A 24,631-nucleotide genomic window follows, 5' to 3' on the forward strand; every position below is an offset into this window, starting at 1 on the left:
CGCCAAACCGCTGCGCCACCCAGGGATCCCTCTTGTTTTTTTAATACATCTCTTTATTATTGGCAAATTATCTCATATTGGCAAATGCAGATACTCCCAGGAGGGTTACCCCTAGCGGTCATTGAACACCTCTGTTGTATTCCTTTTCGATGTGTGGCAGTGGAGACGCATGAGGAAGTTGTTGAGGGAGTCAGACTAGAGGGGGTGGGAAAGAGAAGGCAAAATTTAGAACGTTGGCTAGAATCTGCCCTCTGTGAGCTCTCAGAGTAGGTAGGCTGCTTACAGAGAGAGGAAGACCTATGCCTTATCCATCTCTGCACCCAGGTAATGGGGCTGGACAGTCTCACCAGGGGAGCAGCACCAAGCTGGTCTTGTCCCTTCAGGCAGCTCCTGCTTAAATGAGTGTGGGCTTTGGGGATAGACCATGGAAAGTGAGGTTAGGGGTGAACAGACAGCAAAGCTCAGTCCATGTCCTTGAGGAAGTTGACAGTTTAGCAGGGGAAACAGACTGACCAAATCTGTTGAATATGATGAAGGGAAAAGGGAGCCCCTGGAATGTATAGCAGAAGCCCAATGGCAGGTCAGGTAATAGACAAAGGTTTCTTAGAGGAACTGCTTGGAGTAAGACTTGGATGTGTAGGCCAGCCTGATGAAGGTGGGTACAGAGATGAGGGGGAGAGGGAAAGGGTGCTCCACATAGACATGTAGAGAGCACAGCACATTTGAGTGGCGTTCATTTGGAAAAGGCAGGACTACTCTTGGTCCTGACATAGGGTCATTTCCAGCAGGTTCTTGAGTGGAAGTGTTGAGGCTGCTGCTGTTACTGCTTGCAAAGCCTGTACCCAACGGGGACCAGGGGAGGACCCATATGTAGCCCATGGGCTTTCTTGGGTAGAGGCCCTTGATCAGAGAGACTGTAGTCCCGCCTCCTCTACCTAGGGCAGGGTCTCTTACACTGCTCCTCCTTCCCACCACCCCTGCCTTCATGCCTGCCTCGGGCTCAAGGCCACATTAAAGGCCTTCCAGCTTGGATGTGGGCCCAGGTTAGAGCTCATTACAGCCCTGTGGCCAGGCCCTCCATTTTCCCTTCCAGGTTAAGACTTGGCAGGCATCAAAGACTGCCAGGAACACCCCACAGGCCTTCTCCCTTAATGATCTCTCTCCATTCTCAGTCTGCACGGCCTGCCTAGCCCAGCTCTGCTCACCAGAGCCTCTGGTGACTTTTCGCAAGCTTTTCTTCATTCCAACAAACAGAATTCAGTGACTAATTGCTGGTATTTTTTTTTTTTCCTCAAGACTCTATTTATATAGGCTGTCGTGTTGGGGGTGGGGAGGAGCAGGCTTTAGTCTTGGGAGGACTGCTGTTTCCTGCTACTGCCATCATTAGACAGAGGCCCATGTGGCATTGATGTCCACACTTTGTCTTTATTCTTGTATTTTTTTTTTTGTCATTTCGACATTTGGTTCTTTGAACATCTAACATCCCTTTTATGCTTCTCATCTCCCACTGAAGATTGTTGTATTTTGTCCCCCACCGAAGCTGCGTTTTCCTTTTGTCAGATTTCTCACTTTCTTCTTTAATGTATTTTGATCAGTGTGGCCATGTAGGTCTGGGTTTTATTGGGAGCTTTTCATCTTGGCAGTGGCCCTCAGGGGCTTGGGTCTTCTTGCAAAAGACTGACTCTGCCTCAGGTCCCAGAAGCAGGCCTTTCCTGGCCAAAACTACCAAGAGCCCAGCCTGTCATCTGCCAAGGGACATGCTCTAACCTAGCAATTCTCAAACTTAAGCATGCAGTAAGAAGCAACAGGATTTAACCAGGATCTGCTAAAATGCAGATTGCCAGGCCCCTCCCCTGAAGCTTCAGTATGTCTGCTGTGGGACCTGAGAATTCCTGGTGCACGACTTCCCAGGTGATGCTGGTACTGACAGTCCAGGGACCACATTTTGAAAAGGACCGTTTTAGTGTAATTGTGCAGGGCCCTCAGGAGGGGAGGATTGCTGGAGACCAGATTCCCTTTCCCCGTACTGGGCCCAGCTCTCCAAAATTAGATGATGACAGCTGTTGGCAGTGGCATCGTGATATTTAAACACTTTTACAGTGATTTCACTTGCCCTAAGTCATTTGATGCAGCAGATCTTTGGTTAAGCAGTACAGCTTCTTCAGTTAAGAAGCTCATTTAAGTTAAGAACTCTTCCTTGGCCTTTCAGCTACTAGTGTGTGGTGTTCCCCCAGTTAAATCTGCATCTCTTAGCTCGTATTCTTGAGCTTTAGGATCCTGCCACTTAGTAGTAACTCACTATGTGACCTTGGGGAAAAAAATACTTACCTCTGTGTGACTTATTTTATTGATTAGTAAAACAGGGGTAAAAATATCTGCCTCATAGAGTTGTCATGACAACTCTGAACATTTTTTTTAAGAGAGAAACTGCATGTGGGCGTGCACAAGTTGGGGGAGAGAGGGAGAAGCAGATCCCCACTGAGCGAGGAGCCCGATGTGGGGCTCAGTCCCAGGACCCTGAGATCATGACCTGAGCCGAAGGCAAATGCTTCACCAACCGAGACACCCAGGCGCCCCTTGACTCACATTTGAAAAATACTTGAGAGCTATGAAAGGACGAAGCTCCAAAATTCATTCTCCTCCTGACTGTGAGAGGCTGCCCTTAGTTTTGTGCTTCTGTTATCACAGGAGGCCCAGGAGAACCTACTACTGCTCCCCAGACAGTGTCCCTGGCTGTTAGGACAGGGCTCCATCACTTCGGAAGGGCACTTCCCCCTGTGGTCTGCCCTGAGGGAACTGGAGTGTAGCAAGCCCCTGGGTGGCATTTGCCTCAGGAGTTGAGGATGAGGCTGTAGCTGATGGGCTGGGTCAGTGTGAGAAGTCTAAGATCCAAGGTGAGCCCCTGGCAGCCCACTTCACCTCATGCACTTGGAGAGCTGCTGTAGTACAGGCCCTGACGCGCTCAGCCCTGGAATGGGCCTTCCGGGCTTAGTTTAGAGGGAAGAGAAACCAAGCTGGTCTTTTTTGGGTTTTCTCTTATTCTACTTCTTCTCCACCTTCTGATTGGGGCATTCTCAGAAGTAGCTGAGGTTTCAATTAGAAGGCTGGCCCTGGTAATGTCATTAATACTGAATCTATTGAACATAACATGTCAGGAACTACAATATTCTGTATTTCATTTAATCCTTACAACAATCTTAGGAAATAATCTTCATTTTACAGATGAGGAGGCAAAGACAGTTATTTAGGTCTGTCTGGCTCTAGAAGCCATAGTCTTTACCACTGTGATGCTGCCTCCCTGACCCCTGCCCTGATGTTTCCCTCTATAGTACCACTGTCCCCCTCCCATGGATGCCTGGCCTTATCCTGTTTCCAGGGTCCTTTGCCCCTTAGCTCAGTGTCTCCAGTCCAGGCCTATGCCAGGTCTTTATTTACCTTTGTACCTTCTGTAGAACTTATACAAAGCCTTATATGGAAGGTGACCATATGTCCCATGTATACCTCTTGTCTGAGTGCAGTAATTAATAGTACCTCCTCTCACTCTGTAAAGTGTCCCGATTTGGACAATAAATTATGTGGTCACTCTGCTTACACATGACTGGTTCCCCCAACCCTGGGGCAGTGGCATTCTAACAGAAGACCTGGCAGGACAGAATTATCATTAGGACTCAAAGAAATCACAGATGGTAAAACGTTAAGCACTTTTATAGGCCAGCAGGCAAGAGAATTTAGACAGTCTTTGCTCCACGCCCCACAAACCTACCGCAAAGAACTATTTCTAAGTCCAAACTTGAGGCCTGTGAAGGTCTCCAGGCTGATCTCAGATTTCGCAGGGCTGGGGTCTTACTGTGACTTCATGGAAGGTCTGACAAGCAAGGCCAGGACATGGGAAGGAGTGCCAGAAGCTTCTGCTTTCCTGCCTCTCTTGGGCAGAAGCCAGTCTTGCCTAGAAAGTTGACTATCCTCACCACCTTGAGCTTCCTGCAGGAAAGAGCCAAATGGGGGCGGTGGGGTCTGGGGGTGAGGTTGGGGGGGTTAGTAGGGGTGCAGGGGGTGGGCGGTGACCCTTCCCACAATGTGGAACTCAAGCCTGGTGGAAGCCCAGGCTCCCGGCCCCAGTGCTGGGTTTCTGTTCAACTCAGGCTCTGCCCCCTACCCTAGATGTGAAAGCATACACACCCTCAGCCTTGGTAGGCATAAGCCCCATTCTAGGCTGTGTCCTTGCCCCATCTGTAGGCAGCTGAAAACTGCTGTGCATATGTTGGTTCACACTTGAACTGGTTTAATGTTTTTTTCTTTTAAGCTGCAATCTAAAATTCAGCCAGACAGGCTTTAATGAGCACTAAATCGTCAAGCTTTTGTTTCCCTTGCTATTCAAGCCATAGAGATTCTGTATTTGATTCTGCAACAATTGCTGTATCTTAAACAAACCATTTACATTTTGACATTAACTATTTTATGAGTGTAACTTTCTTGTTGGCATTAGAATGGTTCCAGCAGAAGACCTTTTAACGATTTATTAGAAAAAGTTTAAAGGGTCTGGAAGGTGATTCTTAACATTATCTTTGGGGAGAAAAAAGACTTTCATCTGATTTCATTTGGGTAATACATATGGACTGTTAGCCTTTTCCTCCTATCTTAATGACTTTTGATCATGCTCTGGCCATTCTTCCAGGGCACCTTCCTGGTCAGGCCCTCCATTTTTCAGGTTACACCTAACATTGGTCTCTTGCACAGTGACTTGTCTCGTAACGTGCCTCTCCACATGTCCTTGTTGGCTGTTCATTTTGTCTAATAAGGGCAAGAATAATTTTCATTCTTTGCTTTGGCCCCAGGCTGCTGAGCCAAGTGCTCTGTGCACTCTGGGCCCAATCAGGATTTGTCGACCAACTGTCAGGACAAAGAGCCTCGGTCAGACAAACGGAACCATCCATCATTCTGTCTCCAGAAGCTAAGAGTAACTGGAGCTTGTCTCCAGTTCTTAAAAATCTTCACAGAGTGGGAAGGCCCCACTCCAGTGCCTGGTGACTTGGGCCTCAGGGCCTCAGCTGAGGGCAGGCCTTGTAGGTTCATTCCCATTTTAGGGCAAGTTCTGTGTCCTCCTTGACCTGGAGTCCTCAGCCTGACTGGGGTGTCATCAGTCCCACTCCACCCAGTGTTCTCCTCTGTAACAGCAGAGGCAAGGGGCAGGAAACTGCTCAAACCAGGGGATGGATGAACCACACTAGATGGAGCTGGCCAAGAAGGCCTGTTGATCCATCCCCATGGAAAACCAGGAGCCTGGGTGCTGCAGTTGCCTCTCAGAACCGTAACTAATTGTTCATAAAGATCTTTCCAAATACCAATGATGCAAAATATTTGAATGGTTTACCATATTGTTCACCATATTTAAACTATCAGAAACCTTAAATATCTGAGCAGAACCTCAGCAAACAAAGGATATTTTGGGGACTTGTTATGTATGTTGTACAGCAGAGATTTGTCGTCTGTATGACTTCCAAATTCTGTAAACGAAGCATTTCAGTGTTGTCATTTTCAGCTATGGACCATCCCACAATTGTTGCTTTTACTTTTGCTGTTAAGAGATGGCTCTGTATGTCAATTATTTTTCAATAAAACTGGGGAAAAAGGAATGGCTCATTCATAAGCATTTCTTCAGTTTGTTGCAAAAGCCAAACAGGCCCTGCCTGATTCCCTTGGCTCTCATAAAGGAGAGGCGGAAGTTGGAGGGAAGAGTGTATGATTGCCCAGTGCATGCCTCTGAGCCCTTGGGAGCAAGATCTGAGTGAGTAAAGAAGTTCCTTCCTGAGCCACCAAAGGCCTGTCTAGAAGGTGTAGGGCCCGCAGTTCAAAACAAAGACTGAAGGATCCCTGGGTGGCGCAGCGGTTTGGCGCCTGCCTTTGGCCCAGGGCGCGATCCTGAAGACCCGGGATCAAATCCCACGTTGGGCTCCCGGTGCATGGAGCCTGCTTCTCCCTCTGCCTGTGTCTCTGCCTCTCTCTCTCTCTCTCTCTCTCTCTCTCTCTGTGTGTGTGTGTGACTATCATAAATAAATAAAAATTAAAAAAAAAAAAAAAAGACTGGCTAGGTGATTTCCCTGCAGCCCCCTTACCCTGTGGATCTGGCCCATGCTGGCCCCCCAGGACCCTGGGTGATGGAGATGAGCCACCAGCTGGTGTGGATGACCTCAAGTAACCTCCTCTCTGTGTTCTCTAATAAACTGGATAAATTTTACTATGTGAAAAATCTGCCATATGCTTTAGCCTAAATTTTCTTCTGCTTAACCTTGTTACTCCTACCTTGCCTCCCTCAGACTGCCTGAGACAATTACTGGGAGGCATTTGTTGAATAATTATAGGCCACAGATAATTTCTCTTTAGCTCTCAGTCTTGCAGTTACCCACCCTGTGGCCTCCCGTTAGCCAGCTCTAATTAGCTTCTTTGATCTTCCTCTCAGTCTCTCCCTCTCACTTGTTAATCACCTTTCTCCCCCATGAATTCTTTTTGCCCTGGCTTCCTCCATGCAGCTGGAGGAGTGCAGAAAGACAATGGAGGGCCGCTCAGTGGGAGGTGGTCCTTCTCTGTCTGGACCATAGGTAGCCCCTCCTACGTTTGAGAAGCCTGAAAACCCAGGGGCTCCTTAGCAGAAAAGTAAAAATAGTAATTGTCATTAAGTAGTATAATACTTTATGGTAAAGCAGCTATTAATTGAATGCTTGGTATTTGCCAGGAATTGTGTTAATCTCCTAATATATTATCATATTTCATCCCCACAACAATCCCAAGGGATAAATATTACTAACTCCTATTTACAGGTACAGAAACTAAAGTGTAAAGAGGTTTTAAGTAACTTTTCAAATCACACAATTTGAAAACACTGGAAAGGAGGACTTGAACCCATTTCTCTCTGCTGCCAGATCAGCTTTTATTCACTGGTTTGTTCACAGAGTTTGGGCTTTTGCTGAAACACAAGTGTAGATCCTTGGCTTTGGGCCTGCCCAAGAACACACAAACCATGGAATAAGATGTCAAGTATTTACCCTCCATGTAGGAGAGGCCTTCTGAATCGAGATTACAAAACTGGTGCCAAAGCAAGTTGGTGTGGCGCTGCGGGTCTCCATGTGTCTGAGCAGCTGGAAATCTCCTCCAGTAGAAAACAAGACTGACAAATTCTTGATTTGTTTTAATTCTTAACTTACTCTTCTGACAGTTTGATCTCTCAGATGATTAAGGGAATCATTGAAAGAGGACCTCACTGAAGTTATATTCTGAGCAACAGAGAGGATATGTTAAGTACAGTGAAAGTGCTGGGGACCTTAGCAGGAAGTGACCGAGTTTGCAGAAGTCAAGAGAAACACAGAACTCTCTGGGTTTGGGAAAAGCAGATTATAGACGGTCCAGGAACAAGTAGATAGGATGTTGGGGCAAGAGCTTCAAAAGGAAGGATGACTCAGTCTGAGAAATGAAATGTGCTCAATGCAGTCACAGGTGATTACTGCAGGGAACAAGGGAGGAGATGCCTGGAGGCCAACTGGGGGCACAGGGAGCAGTTAGGATTTTTTATGTAAGGTGAAAAAGGGTGAACAAACAGAGAAGGGTGTAAGGCAAGGCACTGTTGGGAATACCTAGGTAGGGCAGGGGGTGAGACCTGGGATGCTAGGAACACAGGGACCTGCCCAGGGCAAGTAGTGTTCAGAGTAAGAGTGATAGCTAGGAGGGCAGCAAGCCCCCTGCTTTAGCACATGAGTCAGTGCAGCAGGTGATGTGCATCCCCATCCTCCCTTACAGTATGTGTTTTGCCTCTGACTTCTCTTTTAAGGAGAGTGGTCTTCCTGAGGCACCTGGGTGGCATAGTCAGTTAAGCGTCCTACTCTTGGTTTTAGTTGAGGTTGGATCTCCAGGGTTGTGAGTTTGAGCCACGCATTGGGTATAGAGATTACTTGAATATATAAAACTTAAAAAAAAAAAAGTAAACATGCATATAACTACTACCCAGGTCAAGCAGCGGAACTCTCTTATGCTCCTTCCTAGCTTAAACTTACTTTTCAGAAAGATTTGCCATTTTGTGAGCTTAGACCAGTGTTAAAGACATAGAGGGATTCTACAATTCAGGAAAGCATTTAGCAGAGTCTCATGATAATCTAATAGGTTGGGTGGAGAAATGATAAAGACAGGTGGATTTGTAGCTGCTTGAACAGTCAGATCTAATAGATATTTGTTTATGAATGGTTCAGTGTCCACAACAGAGCCTTGACTGTGGTGTTGTGTCAGAGATCTCATGTCAGACTCTCCTGACGAACCTGCATTTAGTTCCTTATGTGAGGACCTGGGGGCAAATGACATAGATCAGAAAGGGCTAGCCACCATGTTGGGTACATGTGACGTGCTAGGATGAAGGGCTTGGGTAGCCAAGTGACATTTTAAGTCTTGTTATTGAATTTTTAATTTCATAAAAACCCATATTTGTTGCTTAAAAAAATAAATCCTGCCATCCAAAGACAAGTGTGTGATGTCATACTACCCATACCCCTTGTGCTTAGGTTCAGGGCCATGTTGGAGAACCTTTGGCTTATGTGAACAACTTTCAGAGATTGTATCTAGACAGGCCCAGGGTGAATCAGCTCTGCAGCACTATTGCCAAAAACTTTTCTGTAACCTGAGGCATTGGTTGCAGAGTGGTCCTGGGGCAGAGGCAGCTGGGTGCACTGGACTTTGGAGGGGTGGGCCAGGCAGGAGCCCTGCAGATAGGCTGGCCAGATTTTGAAGGGAGCTTTCTCCAGGCATTTGGCTCCTCCTAAGCTTCAGAAGGGGTAACCTGTCAGGACAGAGTCAGTGGACCCTCTCTGCACTAAGAGGACAGACTTGGGACCAGGAGGTATAAGCTTCCTAAAAGCAGAAGAGTTTAAAACTCAAGGTGGTGGAAAGCTGCCTGTTTGAGGGGCCATCCCCTACCGCTCTAGTCTTCAAACATTGGGCAGCCAGTTGTCAGAGGTGCTGTACCAGGTCAAAAGATTGGTAATGGGGTCCAGTTATCCCAAATGTGAGTCCTCACACCAGTGTCAGACTTCCCAGTAAGGATCAGGTGGGACATTTATGAAAAATCAGGGTTTTAGCCCTATCTGCTGAGGCTTTGATGAAGTAAGGATAGGATAAGGGTTAGAATCCATTAGAATTTTGAAAAACTGCCCCAGGTGCTTCTTGGTGGAATGACTGATTCTACAGCTGGTACAGCACAAGTACAGCACCTTGTGCAGGAACGTCTTGGGCCAGAAAGTGAGGAAGTGCTGAGAGAAGGATGGAAGTAAGTAAAAGAGACACTGAGGGCAGAATGAAAAGGCTCTGGTGGTTAAATCAGAGTTGGTTTGAGCATCAAAATAAACAATGATAGAAATAGATTATAACCCATAGATTAATCGAGAAGCAATGAATCCATGCTGATACAAATGAATGAGTGAGAAAGTAGAAGAGCCTCCTTTTGTGTGGAGTGCCAGCACGTACAGGGAGGAGTCATCGCTGAACATATAGAACTAGTGGGAGAGAGTTTGATGAGGAGCAGGCCATCTTCATGTCTCGAAGTGTGTCTCCCCACAGAATATGTATTATATTCAAAGGGGCAAATGACATCTTTACAATGGAGAAATCTGGCGGACGCCACTGTGACCAGTGATCAAAGTGAGCATAGCCCCTTGTGGGCCCCTCTGATGAGACGCACTGAGAGAGACTGCTTGTGCGGTTCCTGCCAACACCAACGCGTGGAACCTCAGTCTAACCGTGGGAAGACATCAGACTGAGGAATATTTTACGACTGGCCTGCGCTCTTCAAAACTGTCGGTATCGTGAAAGACAAACACAGGCTAAGGGGGGAGTGTCGGGTCGAGGGGTCTTGAGGCATGCTGCTGAGGTCATTGTGCCAAGTCCTGGATTGCATCCGAGACCAAAATTGTTCTTAGAAAAAGGATATTTTGGGGAGTGGGTAAAATCCGAATATCTGTAGATCATATATTAATTTCCTCATTTGATAATTGTACTCGGTTCTTATGAGGGAGACACACTTGCTATATTCAGGGGTAAAAGGGCAACTTTCTTTTTTTTTTTTTTTTTTTTTTTAAAGGGCAACTTTCAAATGTTTCAGGAGAGAAAATAATATATCTAAATATGTAAAGAAAGAAAATTAAAAAGCAGGTGCAGTAAAATGTTAACAATTGGCGAATCTTAATGGGAGTTCCTTTACTGTTTTGTAACTTTTCTGTAAGTTAGTTTTTTGGATCATTTTCTGTAATTTTTAAAGTGCCCAATCTGAAATCATTTAAGGGAAAAATAACACAGTGTTCCTGGTGATGGTCATGCAGCATTATATGTGAGAGCGATCAGAGGCCTATTAAGATTCTTTAGGGCTACACCCTGAGGCCGTTTCTCTTTGGGGGGTGGGGCGTGGAGGTTGGATTTGATGTGTGTCTTTGCGCATTCCCTGCATGTGCAATGGAGGCCTCTTACAGCCACTCCTGTGGACACTGTCGTTGAGGTGGCCTGCGTGTGTCCCACGTTTGCTTACATGACTGGCTTCTGGTTGGAGCTGTTTATGCGTAGGCCCAGGGATACTCCTACCTCCCAGGTCCAGATGGAATCTCTGGAGTGGCCCGTGTGCTTCCCATCATCCTCGCTGTGGCCTGAGCCTCATGTTAACAAGCTGTATGTTCTGGTTCTCCTGGAGGCTGCATGTCCATGTGGAAGAGTTGTATGTGGCATTTATTCTTTCGGTGAACCTATTCTGTGTTTATTCAGGTTGGTAACTGTACGTCTCTTGACTGACTAGTTAATTGCTTACCCCCATGAATTCCTGGATGGCAAGCCAATATCGACCCCTAACAAACTACCTATTTCAGGGTTGCACATCCTGTAAATCCTTGTGTTCCACAGATGATTAGGACCTTGCAATGGGGCACAACAAGTGAGGCCAGCAGAGAAGGAATCGTTCTATCTGGGCAGGAAGGGGAGCGGGTACCAACCACTTCCTTGGACGGGATTGCAGGCGATCAACCTGACCATGTCCTGCCCTGAGATAGGCCCCCTCTCCACACCACATGGAATCTTCCCTGGAAGTATTTCACAACAATGGCACTTTTTTCCCTTTGTTGTTAAGACAATGAAAAAAAAAATCATCATGTTACTTAGAAATGTTGTGAGGACTCATGAGAGCACATGCCCTGACGTGTGGACAAGCATAGAGTCTGGGTTCCGACCAGGACCCGATGACACGGACTCTGTTTGGGGTTTCATCTTGGTATTTACTCAGCCCCACGTGATAAGTCAACCTAAGCCTTATTTTCCAGAACTCTGCCTTTTCCAGTTTTTATCCTTTTCCAGTCATTCAAACTCCGTCTTGGGCAGCCTGGGTGGCTCAGCGGTTTAAGTGCCTGCCTTCCACCCAGGGTGTGATCCTGGAGTCCCAGGATCGAGTCCCACGTCAGACTCCCTGCATGGAGCCTGCTCCTCCCTCTGCCTGTGTCTCTGCCTCTCTCTCTGTATGTGTCTATCATGAATAAATAAATAAAATCTTTAAAAAACAAACAAACAAGCAAACAAACTCCATCTTCAGTCCTCATTGTCCAGTTCCCCCCAGACAGGATCTCTGTGTACTATTACTGAGCATGCAGCCCGGACACCAGCCCCATCTGCCATGTGGCTGTGCGACTGCACTGAAACCAAGCTGACCCAGGCTTGGTTTCAGGCTCTGCCCTCGCCATCTTGAAGTTTCTAAGAGTTTTCTCACGTGACCCCCACATCTCCATTTTTCCCCCCCACATCTCCATTTTGCACTGGCCCTAAAAACAATGTAGCCAGTCCTGAGTGCCAGAGAGGGAGAGGCCACTCAGGAACCTTCATTGGGCAGCACTCTCCCAGGGTCCCTGAACAGGCGTGGCCGTGCGCCCTGGGATCGACTCTCCCACCTTCCCCCGGGCTGCCCCCCAGATGTTCAGTTAGCTAACATGATCTTTGGCCCTCGGCAGATTGCCTCCATCGGCTACCCTGACCCCACCATGATTACGTGGTTTCTGCACATGTAATCATTTCTGTTTCTGTGATCTGTCCCCCTAGCCCCACCCAAGATTTACAGAGTCGAAGCTGTTGCTTTCCCTCTGCACAGAGGCAGCTGACTCACCTGCTGATTGTGAGCATCCTAGGAACCCAAGTGCTAATGGTGTTTATTCAGCTCAGCCAGCTTAGCCTGGAATGAGGTTTGGTCTCATTTATCTCATCAGAGACGAGCTAGTCCTTAATATCCTTCTGTTGACTCTGAGCACCGCAGCACCACGATGTCACTGAGAGGCATGCCAGGCCCCTGCCCCCCTGATGCGCTCAACTCCCCAACTGTTAGGCCACCCACCTTCCCTCGACAAGAACCGCCTTTCCACCCCACCCCTGCACAGGCCACAGCTCCATTCTGAGCCTGCAAATGGGGTTTGAGGCTGGCACCCATGTGCCCAGGCATCTGTGTTCCAAAGGGTATGGTCTGGGTGCCTCGTAGCAAACTCCATGTGATCATAATGTCTCCATCACATTACACTGGTGGCATTTTGGTTCTTTAGCTGTCGTATCTTCAATGCCAAGTAGCTGAAGCTCTGCCACCCAGGAGAGGAAACAGAAGTGGAGGGATGTGTCCCAGGTCATCAGCTCGCGTACACAGCACTCCCACCCAGCATTCCCCAGGCCCTGGCCCTTGCAGGTCCCCTAATCTCACTCTGTTGCTTGGGGCATTTCATCCCCCAGAGGACACAGTGATGAACATGCAGAGCCCCTACGGCTGAGCTTCCAGGGGAGGGGGAGGTTCTGGGAGCACATTGGTATCTGTCCCTCGCAGGGGGCTGCTCAGACTCCCTGCCCTGCCTGGTGGCCTGAGTGTCATTGGGAGACACACGCTCCTTCCCCAGCCTCCCTCTGTTGTGTTCCTCAGCCTTTTGGCTGGACAGAATTAAAAGACTGTTTTTGGAGGGAATTATGTGGAACCCCTAAGGTGTATGTGGCACCACTGAAGCCTGGGGAGGCCCACAGTCACTTGGGCACCTGACCATTTAAATTGGTCAGGAGAAAAGGCCCCGGGCTGGAGGCTGCACCTGGCCAGGGACCCATGGTCTGCCAGACTTGCTCTACTCACCCGGGTTCTTGGGGCCTCTGTTCTGGGCGAGGAAGTAGAGTTATTGCCCTACGAAAGTGATCTTAGTAAGGAACAAAGTACCAGGCTTTCACTTTCCACTCTCGCACCTTTCTCTCAGAGTTCTGCTGTGTCCTGCCTTGATTAGCTGCTCTCCTAGGGGAGGCGGTGGGACACAGCCATTTTCATTGTGACTGTGGGTGCTCCTGGCTGATAGCAGCCTGTCTTCTAGAGACGAGGACTACTTTCTGTCCTGACTCCATTGTCGACTCAGGACTTGGGTTGCTCAGGCCTGGGCAGCCCATAGAGGCCATGGTAGTGGTGAACTAAGATGGACCCATGCTCCATCCACAAGCCCTTCCTTGTGGCCAAGGGGGTTGGGACCCACCCCATGAGGACCATAAGCCTTAGAAGAAGCAGCAGTGTCTCAAGGGAAAGGAGGCAAGGGTGTCATACTGGGAGGGGGATGGAGGGAGGGTGGGCAGACAAACCTGACCTAACCTAAACGTGCTGGGTCATGCCTCGCTCACCATGTCCCCCTGTCTCCTCTCCTATCCCTAGGGCCCCTGTCCTGAGGCAGACTCTGCTCTTAGGCCCTCTCTGGTGTCTGTGTGCCTTGAAGGGACTTGTTACCGACTCTTTTATTTTACTTTGGGTTTGATGTGTGCTGAAGGAGGAGGAGCAGGATGGGATCTGCTTGCTGGGCTGAGCCTGGGCCTGCATCACCCTTCCTGGGCCCCGGCCAGCAGCCCTCCTTGGTACTGCCAGCAGCATGGCCACCTGACCTGCACTGGTGCCCCTCATCAGCTGCACCTTTTGGCTCCCTTCACTGTGGCTTTCCAGGGCAGCTGTCCATTGAACGGTCTCACCTCCGCACACCCACTCAGGCACCTGTCCTTCCTCCTGTCCACGAGCTGTCTTCCTCAGCATCTCTCCTCCAGGCTAGCCTTCCTGGCTTTTCCAGCCCAGACCTTCCTGTTGTCTCTCAGAACCACCACAGGCCTTAGGTTCAGAACCTCCTGGTTTGGCCTAATGTTACATATCATTCATTCATTCTGTAACTTCTAAGTAAAGTCTGACGGTGGGGTCTCCTCCCCTGTGAGCCTGGCTTGTTCTGTGGCCGAGAGCTGGCTGAGCTTCCTCAAAGACCTGTCCTGCCTGTGGGGCTCCTCCAAGCAGTGGCTCACCCCGACATCTTTCCTGGGACGGACTGCTATCTGGCCCTCCGTGACTCACACTGGGGCTTCTATGGACAAGGAGAGCGAGGGGCCTCTTTTACAGGCTTTGGCATCTTGTCTTTCCTCCCCATCAGTTTATTCTCTGTTGGGAGGATCCCAGGGGTTTGCCTTCAGGGTCTGTGCCATCCCCTTTAGGCCCAGGTACTTTGTTTCTTGTCGGTACTGTGGTTCCTTTAGGGATTCGAGCCTTCTGCCCCTTCCTAACAAGTGCGACATGGGTGAGCCCGGGTCCCCTCTTTCCCAGCACTGCCTCATGTTCACAACAGGGCTGCTGCTCTGGGTGGTGCCGGTTGGGCCCCCCTACCCAGCATGCCTAAGTGGGTCTCTTAGGACACCCCTTGTCTTCTGAGGTTAGCTCTAAGTCTTGTTCTCAGCAGATCTGTGGACAAGCACAAAGCGTCAGGTGCTTCTCTGGGGCTCCTTGTCCCCACCACTCAGGGCCCATGAGGGATGGTGCTCCCTGTGAGGCTGCTGTGAGGTTAGGTCTCCACAGCCTCCCTTCCTTGGGGGCAGCTTTTGATGTGTGTGTGAATTTGTCAGCGTGGTCGTCTTTTCCTAGAAGAGACCCTGCCTGTCGCGGGTGAGTGTTCCTCAGGCACGTGGCGGTACACACAGTCCTAATTAGCTCGCGCTTTGATGGAGCAGCTGCCTTTCTCAGGCAGGGGAAGCAGGGGCAGGGGTAGGCTGTAGCTCCCGGGCCCTGCACTGGCACCCACCTGCCTGTCTGGAGGGGAGCTGTCAGCCGTCCTTCCCCAGAGACCCAGCTCGTCTCCAGGCTGCTCCTCAGACACACCAAGGGAGCTGCAGTGGGACGGGCTGGCACCCACCCTGCGCGTACTTTATGGCCAGAAGAACACAGACGGACTCAGGCGCCTCCCACATCAAGCAGGACGGCTGCCTCAGCATGCTAAGTTGTGTTTGGAACTTGAAGCTGGGGGCTGCTAGGGTCAGGCTCCATCACGAGGCCACTGGGCCAGCTTTAACGGAGCACCTGCTATGTTGCAGGCCGTCTGCTGCAGGCAGCATTGTGAACTCTCTCGTTATATGCCTCCCATTTCCTTTGGGTCTCAGACCTGCCTCCCTGTGCAGGGTGCCTGCCGTGAGGGACCCTTGCCACAGGTGGGGGTTAGGAGGAAAGGTGCTTTTTGGGACTCTGGGGAGCTGATGGCCTTGCTGAGGTGAAGCAGCCAGAGCCAAGAGGAGATTCAGTGCCTTTTGTGTTTTTTAAAGATTTATTTATGAGAGACACAGAGAGAGAAAGGCAGAGACACAGGCAGAGGGAGAAGCAGGCTCCATGCAGGGAGCCCAATGTGGGACTCGATTCCGGGTCTCCAGGATCATGCCCTGGGCCAAAGGCAGGCGCTGAACCGCTGAGCCACCCAGGGATCCCCGATTCAGTGCCTTTTGTGGGCCATCTGGGTGAGTGTGAGAGCTACTTGGTGACCCCTGGTCTGGCCCCTCCCCTTCCTTTTGGCCTCAGGCTTTTTTTAGGAGCCTGCCACCTTCTTCTCTGAGGCCTCCTAAGTGTCTAGGGACGGAGCCTTCGCCTCTCTCCTTCCTCGGGGGCCTAACCACACAGGTCCCTGTGCTTGGCACTTGCTCCCTAGTTGATCACTAATGTGATCTTGGAAAGCAAGAGTTTCCTAGACATATCCCTTGCCTGGTACCCCGCCCCATGCAGGTCTCACCAGCCAGGTCCCTGTCGTTTCATCCAGGAGAGTCTTGCCTGAATGTTTGGACCTTCTCACTCTCTCCAGACAACAATGGGGAAAGGAGTTCAGAGGCAGCTCCAGGTTTTGAGTGTCACAGGTTGCTGCGTGTTGGCTGGTGCAGCCCTGGTTGTGCAGGTGTTGATTCATTCTTGCCCTCTTTTCCTGGGCCCGATGACGTGGACTGTGTGCTGAATGCTAGGGGAGCTACTGTCACAGTGGGGAAGCATCTAGGCTGGTCCTGTTCTAGGATCTGCTCACCTTAAGAGGTTCTCTGGATATCGCTTGTTCCTCCTGTCCTTTTCCCACACCATTGACTGCATGTTGTCTGTGCGCCCCACCCAGGAAAGGAAAGGGTACTGGGTCCCAGCCTGTGGCCTAGAGGAGCTCCACTCAGAGGAGAACAGACCTTTTAGTAATTGCCCCCCGCCCAGGGTATGACTGCCTGGGGTCATGGAAGGAAGAGGACGCAGTGGAGGCCAGGGGTGAGTGGGGGAAAGCTTTCCACCACCGGGACACTGAGTAGCACCTTTAGCATCAGGAGGTTTTTAAATGATAAAGGTAGTTTCCCTTCCGGGATCACTCCCCCTTTGGCTGCCAGGTGATAGGACAGTGTGGGGGGAGCCTTTGGCCCTATCGTTTGGGCCACAGGCCTTTGTACCCAAGTGGACGTATAGCCCTTTGTCTGTTTACCCAGCTGTGTTCTAGCTTGTCCCAAGTAGGAGCCTCCCTTGGGCAACTTAATTTTCCCCAGGGGGTAACTGGTGTGTTATCATCCCCCTACCCACCCATATCCAGGGGCTGAGTGTTGCGGCATGCCCCCAGCTATTTAGGAAGGTCAGTATCATGCTGTCCTGTGCTCTCTCCCTAGCAACCCAAAGGTCCAAGTAGAGGCCATTGAGGGAGGAGCCCTGCAGAAACTGCTGGTCATCCTGGCTACAGAGCAGCCTCTCACTGCGAAGAAGAAGGTATGTTTGTGCCTCTTACTCCTGCCCAGCCCTTAGCATAGCTGTGGAACCTGGAAGACCAGGTTCTCCCCTTTTACCCTTGGGGATCCGAGTGGTTGTGTATCCACTGGGTGGGTGTCATGAGGGGAGAGGTCCCACTCAACTCAGGCAGTGTGGCAGCTTCCAGGCAGGGCACCTGGAGGTCTCAGTTCAGCTACCATGGTAGTCTCGGGTACTGCTGAGACTGGCATCCTGTCTGGGCCATCACTGGGTGATGGTGAAGGTCTCTGACCTCTCCTCTGGCTATCACAGACCTGTGATCTAGGGTGTAGCTGTACTTGAGGGTGGCCAGTGAGGCCGAGAAGAGTGGAGCTGGGCTGTAGGAGTTGGGCCTCTGCTGGACCCTGGGCAGGGCCAGCTCCATGTGTCTCCTCACTCTCTGCAGGTCCTGTTTGCACTGTGCTCCCTGCTACGCCACTTCCCCTACGCCCAACAACAGTTCCTGAAACTGGGGGGGCTGCAGGTCCTCAGGAGCCTGGTACAGGCCAAGGGCACAGAGGTGCTGGCTGTGCGTGTGGTCACTCTGCTTTATGACCTGGTCACTGAAAAGGTGAGTGCTTGGACCTTCCATGCCTCTGTGTCACCTCGCTTTATTTTGCTTCTGGCCATTTGACCCCAGCCCCTCCCACATCTCATCTTCCCTCCTGCCTTCCATCCTCCTAATGGTGCTCCTGGAAAGGAGAATGTGTCAGTCTGTGCTGGGCAGACAGGGCTGCTGTGGGGCCTGAACCTAGAATCTCTGAGACTTCAGGGAAGATTCACAAGAGCTTTCCCATGGAGTGTCTTAGGGAAGATTACTGCTAAACTAAAAACTGGTGGCTGGTGAGGATGGGGAGGATGGAGGTGCCGACGGGCCAGGACAGGGTGTACAGACAGAGGAGGCCACGGGACGGAAGACCAGAAACGGCCAGGAGCTGCCCTTCCTGGAGTGGCAGGTCATTTGGTTAAAGCCTAGGGCGGGGCGACAGGGAGCAGGTGGGGTGACGGTGGGGCTACGGGGACCCTATGAAGTGACTGGGAGCAGGTGGGACGACAGGGAGCAGGTGGGGTGACAGGGAGCCTGTGGAGCAGAGTGGCTGTGTCTGGGGGCCTGTGAAGCAGCCAGAGCACCACTCAGCCAGAGGCTGCAATGATGCTGAATCTCAAGATTCTAGAAACCTGGACGTGCCTCCTCTGGGAGCTTTGGCTCTGGGCAAGGGCTCAGAATGTGTGCCCTCGGGGGCCTGGGACCCCTGTTGTTGCCACCCGGGAGGAGACTTGCCTACCAAAGTAGCCCAACCCACTTCGGTCTTTGTGAGCCTAAAAAATGTCCTGATTCTGGGGAGTGTAGACCCAGCCGGGTCCAGGTCCTGACTCCGTGGCTCCAGAGAGCAGCAGCAGGGCTTTCTCATTGGCTCTCTCTGGCCACACTCTCCCTGGAACAGTGACTGTGGGTTTGTGGTGCAAGGCTGGGCAGCCGCGGGCACCACTGCTGAGTGTGGGGTCTGGGGCCCAGGCTGCCCTGCCCCTGCCCTGGACCGGGGATCAGAGCTGTGCGGTGCTGCCTCCAGGCCCACTCACTGCTGCGCACATGCCCCCCTCTCTCTGGGCCGACCTCGCCTTCCATTCTTTTGGCTTGTATCTCCCCCTCCCTCTTTCCCTCTTTCCCTCCTTTTTCCTCTCTTTCTCTCTCTCCAAGCTGCAGAAACCCCAAACAGCAGGCAGCCGTGTGCTGCTCACATCCAGTTAATTGGACCTGGGCCCAGTCAACTTCCTGGCAACGGGCTAGCAGGCCTGGAGAGGGACGTGAGTGTCAGCTTGGCCTCTCCCAGGAGAGACTGACCTCTTCCTGGTGCACGAGGTGTCTCTTTGCTGTCCCAGCCCTGGAGTGGCAGGTGCACTGACACTGGCATGTCCCCTGTCCCCTCACAGCTACCCCGGTGTGCTGTGTGTGCTCGCTGCCCCGGTGTGTGCTCCTGGAGGTCCTGAGGCAGCCATATCATCTCCACAAAGGAGATGACTCAGTGCCCGCCCAAGGCCATTTGGCCATCAGTGGTGGAGCAGGAATTTGAACCCAGACTGCTTGCCTCCACAGTACACTGCTGAACTAAATGTATCCTGCTGTTCAGGAATCATTCAGTTAATTTTCATTCTGCTAGACCTTGAGCTCCTTGAGGGCAAGGATCATGGCTCCGCCTGGGTTTCTCAGCACATTTTGGTTTCTGTGGCATATTGCACAGTTGTTTCTGATAAATGGATGGACAGACCTATGGGTGGGTGAACACGTGTGAAGCCATGAATCTAGCTAGTCTTCTCCACGCTGGGCCTTTGCACCCCAAAAGTATGGAGGAAGACAGGGCAGGCAGCTGGTGAGCCCCATGCCCTCCTGTGTGAGTGGCAGCGCTGACTGCTCTCTGTGTTCTCTCCCCCAACCCCCATCCCTGGTGCCCGCACGTGCGGATGGCAGATGTTTGCCGAGGAGGAGGCTGAACTGACCCAAGAGTCGTCCCCAGAGAAGCTGCAGCAGTATCGCCAGGTGCACCTGCTACCCGGCCTGCGGGAGCAAGGCTGGTGTGAGATCACCGCCCACCTCCTGGCACTCCCTGAGCACGATGCCCGAGAAAAGGTGCTACAGACGCTGGGCGCCCTCCTGGCCACCTGCCGGGACCGCTACCACCAGGACCCCCAGCTCAGCAGGATGCTGGTCAGCCTGCAGGCTGAGTACCAGGCTCTGGCCGCCCTGGAGCTCCGAGATGGCGAGGATGAGGGATACTTCCGGGAGCTGCTGGGCTCTATCAACAGCTTACTGAAGGAGCTGAGATGAGGCTGCTCCCTAACGCAGGGACCGGACTGGGACATCAGTGAGGCTGGCGGGCACCAGCTGGGGTGGGCTTCTCGGGGTACACTGGCCAGGAGGGAGGACTTCCCTACTGGGGTTGCACACCATCTGGGCCGTGCTGGCTTGGCCATTAAATGGAGGTATGAGGGCCACTGTGTGTCGTGTGTCTCTGCAGACTGGCTGGACACAGCCCTGTGGTTGGGGGACTGCCTAGGACATCTCTAGGGTAGTTGGGCTGGTGCTCAGGTAGATGGGCACTGATGGTAGGTGGTCAGACCTGGGCACCCTGTGGTAGGCATCCTGGGAGAGGTCTGGGCTCTGGAGTTGGAAAACCACCCAGGGCTTCCCAGGGCTCTTTACCACCCAGGGGTGTGTGACCCTGGGAAGTCATGTGTTCTCAGGTATCATGGGGGCGGGGGTGCCTTGACATGAGAGAAAGCATGCCTGGCACCCGTGATTGTCCCCCTCCCCCTGGCTCCTGGGGAAGGTCGGGGAATCGTCCCATGGCTCCCTGTACACTGTGCCCTGGAAATGGCTTGGAGGCCACTGGCAGTGGTGGCAACCCAGGTGCCGTGTCTGCGGCCATCAGTGCTGGGACTCAGGGGAGGACTGGGGGCTGGCAGTGCCCCAGGGGCCCTGGCATAGGCCACACCCCTGAAGAGCTATGGTCTCCCTAAGGCTGAAGCAGGAGCCCAGGCCCACCCAACCCATCTTTACAGGAGGCCCCTCGCTGTGCCCCCCCCCCCCAGGGTCACCACAGTGCTCTGTGGAGGCCACCTCGGAGGTGGGGCAGCAGAGCCTGGCAAGTCCTGGCCCCCACCCCGCAGGGCTGAGCCAGGCTAGGCACCTGCTGCACGTTGCCATGGCAACCCCGGCCCTGATTTGGGGTCCACGGCTTTCCTGATTTGGATTCTGGTACGTTTGTTTTCCAGCCTTTCCCAGTGCCTCACGGGCTCACGCCTGCCTCCCCATCCAGGCCTGGCATGTAGAAATCTCGGGGTCACTAAGCTGAGGGGAAACTGAGGCCCAAACAAGCAGGGTAGTGGCTGGCTTCCTTCCCTGCGGTCCCTTAGCTCGGCCTCACACCCTCTCCCGCCCACCTCACGCCACAGCACACAGGAAGCTCGGGAGAGAGCTGTTGCCTGCACACGTGCCTCCTGGGGGGCAAGAGGGACACAGCCTGTTGTGCCAGGGTAGGAAACTCGAGGCTCAGGCCCCATGGGGACCAGACGCAGAGGCTGCTACGTTAGGTACTATCTGCCTCACTGCCTTTAAAACCTTTAAATTGCCTTTTGAATGTATCTTACAGACGAGGAAATCATGGATCTGAGAGTCTAAGTGCTCTGCCTGAGGTCACATGGCTTTTGGGTGGCAGAGCCAGGACTTGGGTCTCGCGTGCTGTGGAAGACTGGATGTCTCGGAAAGTGATGATGTGACTCTGACAGGCAGGGTAGGGGTCTGGGATGGAGGGTGGAACAGGGCAGGGTACAGAGAGGAGGTGCCGGGCCCTGGCTCAGGCCAGGGTCAAGACAGTGTCAGCAGACTCTGGGGGTGAATTTGAGGGGGGGGGATGGGGCTGTAGGCCCCTCTGGGAGCAAAGAACAAGGAGGGCTTGGGCTTGGGGACAGGTGTGGTGTGGGCCTCATCCTGGCTGAGGCTGGTGCGGAGGGGGGTGGGCTGTTTGAAGGACCCACCAGTTCAAGAGCTGAAGGAAGGGACAAGGGTGAGGGGCCAAGGGGCTCACATGGAGCAACAGGGTCAAGGGGAGCACTTGGTCCAGCATCTTGTCAGCCTTGTGCCCTCACCCATTGGAGGGTGGAGTGAGGGCTGAGTTGTGGGCGTCCTCCCGGCTGCGGCCTTTGTGTGACTGCCCACAGCTCCCCAGCCCTGCTCTGGGGCAGGAGGATGTCACATGACAGTGGGGGGGGGGGTGCAGAGTGTTCACTCCAGCAGGGGACGCTAAGGGCGATGGGGGGTGGGGCTGCCCACCTGGACCCTGAGGAAGGCTGCTCTGAGGAGCTTCTCGGCAGACAAGGAAGCAAATCCATGAACCCGGGAGGGTCCAGGGCTCAGAGCAGAGTGTGAGCGGGGCTGGAGGGGCTGGGCGTCGGTGGAGGAGCGGGTATGAGGGCACATCCTGCCAGCCATGTGGGACTGGAGGGCTCCTGCAGCGGTGGCACTGGACAGCTGGGGCCGGGACACAGCTCGCCAGATAGACACTAGGGTGGCACGGTGAGAGCGGATGGCATAGGCAGGGCTCGCTGGGGTCCAGGTGAGGCCTCACGCCAGGGCCTGCACGGGCCGGGTGTGTACGGCAGGGCCACGCCTGGACCTCGCGGCGGACGAGGCTGTGGTGGTGCCCATGCCAAGCAGCCAGCTGGACATTCACGCCAGGGACGCTGCCTCGGCAGCAGCAGCCGGCGCGCGGCTGAGGGCAGGGTGTACACGAGGACAGGCGCATGCAGCGGCGCCATGGCATCCGAGCAGCTGTGAGCTGATGTGAGCTGCTCGTGCAACACAGCACTGTCAAGATTCCAGTTATATAAACTTAAAATTAAATGACATATGAAAAAAAAGCGAAGGTAATTTTTAAAAGCCAGCAAAAAAGGAGCACCAAATAGAGCTGCTTGTGAACCTAAAGGAAACAGAAGCAAAGGAAATATTAAAGATAGGGGCGGAAACTAACAAGATTGAAGGCAGAAAAGCCAGAGAAAATCAAGGGAATGAAAGGTGGTTCTTTGAAAAAAAGAAGACCCACGTTACCCAGCTCAGGAATTCAGAGGACCGCATCGCTGCAGACCCTGCAAGTATCAGGACAGTGAGTGAGCAGGACCAGCAACTCCAGGTCTGTAATTTGACAATTTAGAAGAAACGACGGACCAGTTCCTTGAAAATACGGTCCTTCACTGCATCAGTTTGCTGCTGCTGCTCTAACATGACCATGAACTTCTTACCTTAAAGCAACTCACATCTGCTCTACCACAGTTTGTTTGTACGGCAGAAGTTGGACGCTGTTCTCAGGGCTGCGCTCCCTCCCGTAGGTGCTGCAGAGGATCCGCCTCCTTGCCTTTTCCAGCTCCTGAGGCTGCCTGCAGTCCTCATTTTGTCAGCTTCCCATGGACACCACTCTCACCTTCTCTCCAGCCCTCCTCTTCCACGCTAAGGCCCTTGTGACTATATTTGGCCCACCTGGATTATGCTGGTTCCTTTATTTTAAAATCAGCCAATGAGCAACCTCAGTTCCCCTTTGCCATGAAATATATTCATAGGTTCCAGGAAGCTGGATGGGGAAATTACTCTGCCTCCCACAAATACATGTTACTAAAGTTCACCAAGATAAAAAAGATTTAGTCTTGTATCTGTTAAATTGAATTCATGATTTAAAACTTTGCCACATGGGGCTCCTGGTTGGATCAGTCGATTGAGCATCTGCCTCTGGCTCAAGTCATGGTCCCAGGACAAGCCCCAGGTCAGGCTCTTTGTGCAGTGGAGAGCCTGTTTTTCTCACTCCCTCTGCCTGCTGCTCACTCTGCTTGCGTGCTCACCCTCCTTCCCTCTCTCTCTCTTATTTTTTTTTTAATTTTTATTTATTTATGATAGTCACACACAGAGAGAGAGAGAGGCAGAGATACAGGCAGAGGGAGAAGCAGGCTCCATGCACCGGGAGCCTGACGTGGGATTCGATCCCGGGTCTCCAGGATCGCGCCCTGGGCCAAAGGCAGGCGCCAAACCGCTGCGCCACCCAGGGATCCCTCTCTCTCTCTTAAATAAACAAATTCTTTAAAAAAAAAAACAAAAAACTTCCCATAAAGAAATTTTTTTTTTTAAGATTTTTATTTATTCATGAGAGAGAGGCAGAGACACAGGCAGAGGGAGAAGTAGGTCCCTGCGGGGAGCCTGATGCAGGACTCGATCCCAGGACCCCAGGATCATGACCTGAGCAAAAGGCAGACACTCAACCACTGAGACACCCAGGTGTCCCCCACAAAGAAATCTTTAGACTGGGATAGTTTCCCTGGCAAATTATAACAAGTAATACCAAGTCTACGGTCTGTTCCTGAAAGTAGAAGAATCCACTCCCAAACTCATTCATTCCATGAGGTCAACATCACTGATTACAATTCTGGACAAGGATAAGAAAAGAAAAATCTCAGTAGATCAATATTCTTTGTGCATGATGAGGTCAGGGGTCATTGGGGAGGGGAGATCTTGCAGGCGTGGTAAGGACTATAGATTTTCCTACCAAAAAATCCTCAGTGTGGAATTTGTCTACAGTATACTTTAGCAAATTGAATGTAGCAGGGGTTTATCCTGGGAATGCAAGGCTAGCTCAACACATTACCCCATAGTAACACACTAAAGAAGAAAAAGCTACATGTTCACCTCAATAGATTCAGAAAAAAACATGGGACAAAATATCCAGTCATAGTAAAAAGTCTTAGCAAATTAGGGAAACGATGGGAACTTTGCTAACCTGATGAAGGAAAACCACATAAAAACCTACAACAGGGCTCCCTGGGTGGCTCAGCGCTTTGGTGCCTGCCTTTGGCCCAGGGCATGATCCTGGAGTCCTGGGATCGAGTCCCATATCGGGCTCCCTGCATGGAGCCTACGTCTCCCTCTGCCTATGCTCCCTCTGCTTATGTTTCTGCCCCCGCCCCTTCTCTGTGTCTCTCATGAATAAATAAAATCTTTAAAAAACCCTACAA

The 24,631-nt window shown here is 51.8% G+C and overlaps 1 protein-coding gene across 11 annotated transcripts in view; it reads left to right on the forward strand.

The window, feature by feature from the left end:
* SIL1 (SIL1 nucleotide exchange factor) overlaps window positions 1-20,074 on the forward strand; it is a 288,423-nt gene extending 268,349 nt beyond the window's left edge. For all 11 annotated transcript variants that reach the window (XM_072728453.1, XM_072728456.1, XM_072728454.1 and 8 more), the window contains 3 exons: window positions 16,969-17,065; window positions 17,490-17,654; window positions 19,551-20,074. In XM_072728453.1, the coding sequence (XP_072584554.1) occupies window positions 16,969-17,065; window positions 17,490-17,654; window positions 19,551-19,907 (619 nt within the window). In that variant the 3' untranslated portion in view covers window positions 19,908-20,074. The remainder of the gene's footprint in view (window positions 1-16,968; window positions 17,066-17,489; window positions 17,655-19,550) is intronic.
* The last annotated feature ends 4,557 nt before the right edge of the window (window positions 20,075-24,631 follow it).

Source organism: Vulpes vulpes, chromosome 12 (genome assembly GCF_048418805.1).
Source record: "Vulpes vulpes isolate BD-2025 chromosome 12, VulVul3, whole genome shotgun sequence".
NCBI lineage: Eukaryota > Metazoa > Chordata > Mammalia > Carnivora > Canidae > Vulpes > Vulpes vulpes.